General features: G+C 47.0%; 1 protein-coding gene across 1 annotated transcript; it reads left to right on the forward strand.

The window, feature by feature from the left end:
- Nucleotides 1-2,129: 2,129 nt before the first annotated feature.
- Nucleotides 2,130-4,120, forward strand: LOC142559433 (uncharacterized). Its single transcript, XM_075671025.1, has one exon. The coding sequence runs from the start codon at nt 2,156-2,158 to the stop codon at nt 3,854-3,856; it is 1,701 nt and encodes a 566-aa protein (XP_075527140.1). The 5' UTR covers nt 2,130-2,155; the 3' UTR covers nt 3,857-4,120.
- The last annotated feature ends 3,975 nt before the right edge of the window (nt 4,121-8,095 follow it).

The following is an 8,095-nucleotide window of genomic DNA, read 5'->3' on the forward strand; positions in this document are numbered from 1 at the left end:
TCTTAGATCTTGGATGATATCCCCAGCATACGTGCTCGTCCAAAGAAAAACAGAGGTTAATATCTAGAAACTGAATACGGTTGTTAATTGGCAATTCATACGTGAACTTAAGTCCTCCCGATGAGTTGAAGAACAAGTTCAAAATTTCTTCGACCGCGTCATGAAAATGCATACAGGAATATTTCTTCATAACAATTAAGTAGTCGTCAACATATCTAAACACTCGCGTTACAGGCATGTCTACCAACTTAGCAGAAATTACATTGTCAACCGAGGATAAAAAAATGTCACATAAAATGGGGGCGATGGCTGATCCTATACAGATGCCAGTGCGTTGGATGTAGAATTGGCCATTATAATTAACAGCAGTTGAATGAAGATAAAAGTCTAAAAGCGCTAAAAAATTGTCGTTGTTGGCACATACAGAATTCTGAAAATTAACTTCCCCGAAATCTTCTATCCTATCGCGCACAGCGCACATCAAACCATCTCGCGGCACAGAATAATATAAGTCCTCTGCATCTACTGAAAATGCGGTTAGTGCGGTTCCCTGGTCTTCATTTATGGCCGAGATAACTTCTTCCGAGCTTCTTACCAGAAAAGGGTCATTTATCTGCAACATCTTGAGATGGCCTTGCAGAAATTTTCCTACATGACATTGCCATGACGTCTTCTCGGACACAATAACCCTGAAAGGGTATTCATGCTTGTGTGTCTTGCAAGTGAAGAAAACATCAAGGAACTCCGTCTCCGCTTTGTTCACAAGCTGCCGTAAAGAGTCTAGGTGCAAGTCTGTGAGTAGCCGTGGACTGCGTCCTAAAACACGCACCGTATGGAAAATCAGGTACGCCTCCCATAGAGGAAATTGTAAGGAAGCTAAAGAATGATGAGCTTGAAATACTACAAGCAGATAAAGAAGGCGGTTTTGTTGTTGTGCCTAAAAATCTCATGAACCAGAAATCCATGCAAGCTATTATTAAGAATTTCAAAGCTGTTCCCTTCGACCCGAAAAAGCAAAAGAAGGCTGCCCTGAAGCTACTCAAAGACTCAAAGATACCCCACTGAAAGTAGCTGCCATTCTGCTTAAGCAATTATTTTAATATTAGCTTCCTGATTCACACGAATGAGAGAGGCATTTGAGTCTTTCCTTTTTGCGTAGATTTTTCCATCTTTCACCCAGCAGTACTTGAATCCTTTTTCTTTCGCTGCCATGCGCGTGCGCCAGAACAGGTCCCGATTCATCTTGGTTAGATTATCGTTGAAGAAAATGTTCAGCTCTGAATCTGTCACACATAACTGTCGCAGTTTCTTACGCGCCTCAAACCACGCTTCATTCACTGATACTGTCGAGAAACGGATGTCTGAAATCGAAAAGTTCAGTTCAAGCTTATTCGCAAGGTCAACCAGTTTTTCCTTCAAGTTCTCATGTTCTTGTAGCAGTCCTTCAATCTCCAGATTACATTTTCTGCTATATTGCTCATTTTCGTTTTGAACTTCACGTAGAGCTTGTAGTTCCTCTAACTGTGCTTGCACCGTCGCTTTCAATGCGCCAATTTTCGCCTCGTGTGCTGCAGCAAGTTCTGTGCTTGCTTTCACCTTTTCAAGTGCCGAGTCATATTGGTTTGACATAAACGTGACTGATGCTTCCAGTTCTCCGACAGTCTTAGCTCCGTGAATTCTGCCTTAAGCAGCAAGAGCGAGTCAACTTCCTGGTGCAAAATTGGCAGTTAATAATAATAATAATAATAATAATAATAATAATAATAATAATAATAATAATAATAATAATAATAATAATAATAATAATAATAATAATAATAATAATAACCAGCGACGGCTCGCTAGAAGCAACGGACGCCAATCCCGAAAGCCATGTTTCGTTTACTTAAGGCCCTGGAACACATTGCAGGAATTGGAGACACGTCACTGCCTCCAAGATATGGACACCACTTATTATGTATTGTGTTTCTAACTTGCATAACTTACGAAAAGTGAATCATCTACTTTTTGTTTAAACGTGCTTATGGAGTCCTTATTAAAGGGTGCCAGGGTACTTCTGTGACGCAGGGTGGCGCAGCTTCCTCGTGCGCGCGAGACATGCTTCGAAGCCAGAAGAAGACAAAGAAGGTTTTAGGGCTGACCTCTTTCATCGAACATGGAACGGCTCTCGCGTTCCCTGAATCTGGTGCCTTCGAGGGAGCGACGCAAGGACGTCCTAGAACGCGATCAAAGACACAAGGGCCACGGAAACCGCGAACCCGTCGCCACTCTTCTGGATATCGGCACACTCCTTGAAATGCGCGATGAACTGTCCTTGTTCGAAATAACTCCGGTGCTCGTGTATTCCGCGAAGTATCGGGCGGCGCGCGACCGCTGGCTGTGGGACGCCGCGAGCAGCAAGGGCTACTTCATCCACAAGACCAGGAACCGCGAAACCGTGCTGCGTCCAGTCCTCAGGCTGTACAACAGTGTCACAGATGTCACGAGCGATTTAGTAGCCATAGGCTACGACCTCGGGCAACCAACAATCACGGTGAGGTCGCGACGACACGCCGAGCCCTACTGCCGCCTGGCACGCCACATATGGCTGCAGCACAAGATGCCGAAGAGGCCGCAGGAGAATCGCCGCCTTGTCGGCATAACCGCAGTGGTGTTCGCGCCTCCAAGCATCCGCGAGCATTATTACAGAGAAATCCTGTTGCAGGCGATGGATGCGTTCATGCAGCTGCGCGACCACGTCCCCTTCCCGATCCTGTCCGGCCTGTCCCAGCACATCCGCGACTCCCTGAGCTTCCTGAAGAAAATGCAGGCGCTGAGAAGCAAGTGCAGAAACCCGGATTCGGAAGCGCAGCCGGAGACCAGCAGTCTCGAACGCGTGATCCAAATACCGGACTGGCCCTGGGCCGACATTGCGCAGGTGGCGCCGCCTTATGACATCGATGAGGATGACGTCAACTTTGACTGCGGTGCCCTCTCTCCGGAGGCGTGCGAACTCCACGCCTCGCGCGACGTCTCCGTCTGTCTGCTGTACCGCCTCGTCCTGGTGACGCACAGTATCCTGCAATACCTCGTCTTCACGAACATCGGTGGGCCCGCAGTCTCGCGGGATGACGCCGACGAGGTCCTGGTCGTCTCCATCCGTCAGCAGGTAACCGAGAGCGTGCGCGAGATGTTCCTCGAACCGAGCACGCGAATCGTGGACGCGCTGTTTGAGGCGGTCATGGCTAAGGCCTCCGCGTTGGTCCTCAAGGGCAGCACCTCCAAGAACTTGCGCGTCAGGACACTGCAGCAGTGCCGCTTAGGTAGCGCAGTCACGTCGTGGCAGCTGGCCACACTGCTCCTGACAGGCGTCAGCGAGGCGTTCGCCGAGGCCATGCTTACAGAAGTTGGGCGCGACGAGAAGATCCGCAGGTACTGCCATGACTGCCTCAACCTGATCCCGCGCTTCAAGGATGATTGCCTGTACCACGTGTTCCAGGCGCTCTCGCTGCGTCACCGGAAGCTCGCACTGCTCAGGGCGCAGCACACCGAACCCCTCGATCCCATGGCGTCCAAGGCTGTGGAAGTGCTCGCAAACGTGATCATCACGTACGCTCTGCACCTGTTCGACACGCAGAGGGTGTTGCCGAAGCACGCCTACCTGCGCGAGCAGGACCTCATGGACGACTTCGGAGGCTTCCTGGCGTGCCTCAGCGGTCGGTTCACCGTAGTAGCGCCCCAGCCTGCCACCACGCTGGACAAAATGACCGGCGGCAGGCTCAGGGCATTCATGAATGACATGCTCGTGGCGTACTACAAGGAAGTGGTCGATCAGTCATCAGCTGGTGACGCGCACCAGACGACGTCTATCGAATGACATGAGAAAACGTAACCGCGCGGTGCTCACTGTTGGCGCATAAAGTGAATTTTGGGTGTTGAAATATATGGTGGTCGTATAGGGCACCTTCCATTACGGGGCAGCTTCATAAAGTGCGCTACCCAGGCCACCTTTTTGAGCGGTAATGAATTATTTCCACTGCAACTCTTCTTCGTTTGTGTTTCTGCAGCAGGATTGCAACTATAGCACGTCGTTGAAACAATGGCTTGCCTAATTTTCTGCGCAGTATGCTTGAGAGTCGTAAGAACTTAATGGGAACTAAAAAGTAAAAGTAGTAATTTGAATGTAAGTTTTCAAGTAATCTATGTGACCAGGGATGTTAGAAGCTTAGCATAGGATTGAATAAGCAAATAATGTCTGACTAACTATTCCATTTAATGTATTTGCTTATACGAGCGCTGTACTGTCAATCATTTCTCTAGTGATCGTGCGAATGAGTTTTTCCGCAGCACGCGAGCGTGTAAATGCGTGTAGTGGCTTTCAGAAATCAAGGCAACAAGGGAATTGCACGTGACAGTGGTGGCGGTTTTTATCTTCCTTTGCATAGAACAGTCAAATCGGGCTTGCCGTTTCTTGGCGCATTGCCCGTGGCAAACAGCTTCGAGGTGTTACAAGCCGAGCCATATTGTGAATTCGGCTCAGATATACAAAAGGACACCAACATTTCGTGATGTTGGAGATCCTCTCTTTTGCACATGCAGCAAAAGGTGGGTCCCCATCAAGACCACCCAACGTAGCAAAACCTAAACGGTGAATAGCCACTGAACAGTGAAGCTCTTGCGACAATGTAAGTCATCCGGCTGTTAAATAATTCAGCGGTGTGATTACGCATGATTCGTGTATCTGTAGGAGAATGGTGCTAGCGTTGTCTCCGATACTGCAACGGTGCCGCAAGGTACACCGTTGCCATCTCGGAGGTTACGGCTCTAGTTACAGGCGGATCTAGTCTACAGAGGCATGTCGGCAGCTGGCATGCTCGAGTGTCGCTTTTTGAAGTGCGTGGACATACATATTGCCGACTAAACTCCGCGTGATGAGGTCTCACGCCACCATTACAGACCAATGCACTTATACTAGAAGAGGTAAAATGCTACCACTCTGCTAAACTTACTTGGCACCCACTGAACATGCCTACATCCAGCAACTGGGGTAAAGTGCGCACTGTGCTTGCGACCCCCCCTCCCCCCGGATAAATCATAATTACGCTTTTACGCCTTATTACTTTAGAGTTGAAGTTATAAACATTCTTTCTCGTTAAAAGACCAATGTCGATTGGAACAAAGAAAAATAAGAAGTGTTTGCAACTGCTTAATTTGGTGGTTCTTATGAAAGAAACTTGCCAATGTTGTTTGGCTGCCTTCTGAATGTAAATACGTCTTGTAAGAAACTGTTTGTATTTACGAAAAAAAAAATTTTCGCGCAAGTCACAGTGTTGTAGTGAGTTAGCATTGCCCACCCTGTAACAGCCCGTAAAGGGCTCCACGGAAGCACGGACGGACGGACGGACGGACAGAGAGACAGACAGGTCTACTAAAGGCATGCAGATCTAAGGCACATGTTGGAATCTACGTGAAGCGAAGCGTTAGTGAGCGGGTAATTTCCACGGTTTACAACTAACGGCGATGCGGACAATTTTGTTTACTTTCATCCTATGCAACGTGCTTTTTCATGCCATGCTTATGTTTATCTACCACGAAGATTGCAGCTTTATGCTTGTTGAGGCAAGAATGGTGATGGCAGTTAATTGTGTGCACAGAAACCTATACGATACGTATCAAGCAACGTTCAAGCATTCTGTGTATCTTGTGTCACAGTGGGACATACCCATCCTGGAGGACTGGGACTGGCCGAGAACGGGCACACAGCCAGTGGTGCGTACCGAATTGTTGAATCAAAGAAGATCAAGTAACTAAAAGAATCTGTTAGATATAATGCGCTATTCTATTAACAGGCCGGTCTGCATTAGAATCAGCTATGAGCCAACAGTATTTGTTAACAAGTTTCCTGTAGAAATGATTTTTTTTTCATTCTTTTGTAGCTGTTAATGCACTTAATTGCAGTACTTGTCAATCAGAACACAAGTGTTACAAAGGCTACGTCGCTGGTATACTTTCCTTCGGGGCACTTATAACCTTATATATATATATATATATATATATATATATATATATATATATATATATATATATATATATATATATATATATATATATATATATATATATATATATATATATATATATATATATACTGATCGACTCAACAACCAGCAGCCATACCAAATCTAGGAGCTTAGGCGAAGTAAACTTTACTTTAAGATGTGAAGAAGACATGAGCTCAGCTGGGATGCTCTTTCATTCATGTTGTGTACGCATCGTCGTTTCAGCCTAATGTTGAACTAGCCCACCAATCTTTTTTTGGGCATGACTCGCCCTCCTACAGCATACCCGAAAAAAAAAAGGGAATAACTAATTTTTTACTTTTCGAACGCTTTCCCGGGGAATGTGAAATTATAATATTTTATCCGACGAGACAGTCCAGTCAGAGGCCACCAATGCAAAGGGCACTCCTTCATGATGCGCGGTAACTTAATTACCAGAGGCGCGATCATAAGTTAGCTTCTTTGGAGCACTAATGTTATGCAGGTGATCAGTCTTAAGATTTACGAAATTTGTCTAACTCGCCTATGGCACATAGCATAATTCTTGCCTTTGAGCTGAGATATTCGAAGAGGTGGACATTACTAAGCCGAGACATCGAAACGCCCATTCAGCTAATTAACAAAATTCGCTCAATTACTTCGTAATTGCTTTACGGCACATATTGTAACTTACGAAAGGTAGCCGTTGAGTTTGCAGGAAGTATTCATTTCAAATTAATTTCCAGGATGACGCCAGTTTCGAGATATTATTTCCTAAAGTGTGGGATGAAATACATGGACGTTCCAACTACTTTTGTGTTTCAGAGCATAGAAGAGCGTTTTGTTGAGCAAGTGGAACAACAGTGCATCTTTACTCCGAGATTGGTGGCGCATATCTCCAAACTTGTGTCATCCTGGAAATTAAATCCACGTGGATACGCCTTGCAAGCTTACCGGCTACAGTTACTAAATATCAATGTGTGGCGTAAATGATTTAGTTAGGAAGTTAATCATTGAATTTTTGGTAATTAAATGTGTGTATTGATCTCTCGTGCACGTAATCTCCGACTCATTGAATAATCAAGTTCAATGACTAGAATTGCGTTAGCCGCAACACGCGATGTTTGAAAATTCCGCAAAACTTAAAGACAATCGCTGCTTAGATCTTCGTTACAGGGCGCTATAGAGCGCTCTGACACGTGGCTCCATATTCGGATACTGGACACGGAGCGCTCGAAACGTGTTCGGGTGATTGCATTCGTGCGATCGGATTCGTTCCAGAGCGCTCGGAGCCGGCCCGACTCTCTCGTCGGAAGTTGCCGATGGATCTGTTTCCACATCTTTAGGCGTGTGCCGCTGAGGCGTTCTGGTTCGGACAGAGGACGGCTCCGCATCGGGCTGCTCCGAGGCAGAGTTGAAGATGTCATAACGCTGCAACGGAGTCAGTGGCGCGCAATGTTAAAAGACAAGAAAGAGAAGGGATCGAGCGGCGGGCGGCTCAGGTGGCGGCTGGCTTCAAAGCGACTCGTGATGCTAGAGGCGGAAGCGTCGGGGGCATGCCATCGATCTGCTCTCAAGCCTAAGCGGAATGCGGCCACAGTGAGCTGGGCCAAAACGAGTTACGCGTTCAGACGGCGATGAGTCAATCGATGGAACACTGTATATTTCTAGTGGCGGCGGCTAAGCGTGCACTAGTGCGCATACAGAATGTGCCCGAGCGAGTGTGTGCGTGGGGGGGGGGGGGGGGGGGGAGGGAGGGGTGGAAGCACGTTGAAGAAGCGAGGAATCTAAGGAGAAGATTGGTTGTTTCCAGTAGGAAACAGTTTTTTGGGCGATGGGAAAAATGAGCTGGCCACAGGCTTATGAAGCCGCGCGCCTCGATATTAGAAAGCGGAAAATTCAAAGCGCTCATGGAATTCGCGGAGTACGGGGAAGTATCACGGGTGCGTTTGTCGCCGACGATTCGAAAAAAAAAAAAACGTGGGCGTGCAACACGATGACTCCGGTCTTTCAGAGCGGAGTCATCGCGCAATTTCATTAGAGTCAGGCGCATCATCATTTTTTTCCTTGGCGTTGTA

The sequence above is a fragment of the Dermacentor variabilis genome, chromosome 10 (assembly GCF_050947875.1).
Source record: "Dermacentor variabilis isolate Ectoservices chromosome 10, ASM5094787v1, whole genome shotgun sequence".
NCBI classification, from domain to species: Eukaryota; Metazoa; Arthropoda; class Arachnida; order Ixodida; family Ixodidae; genus Dermacentor; species Dermacentor variabilis.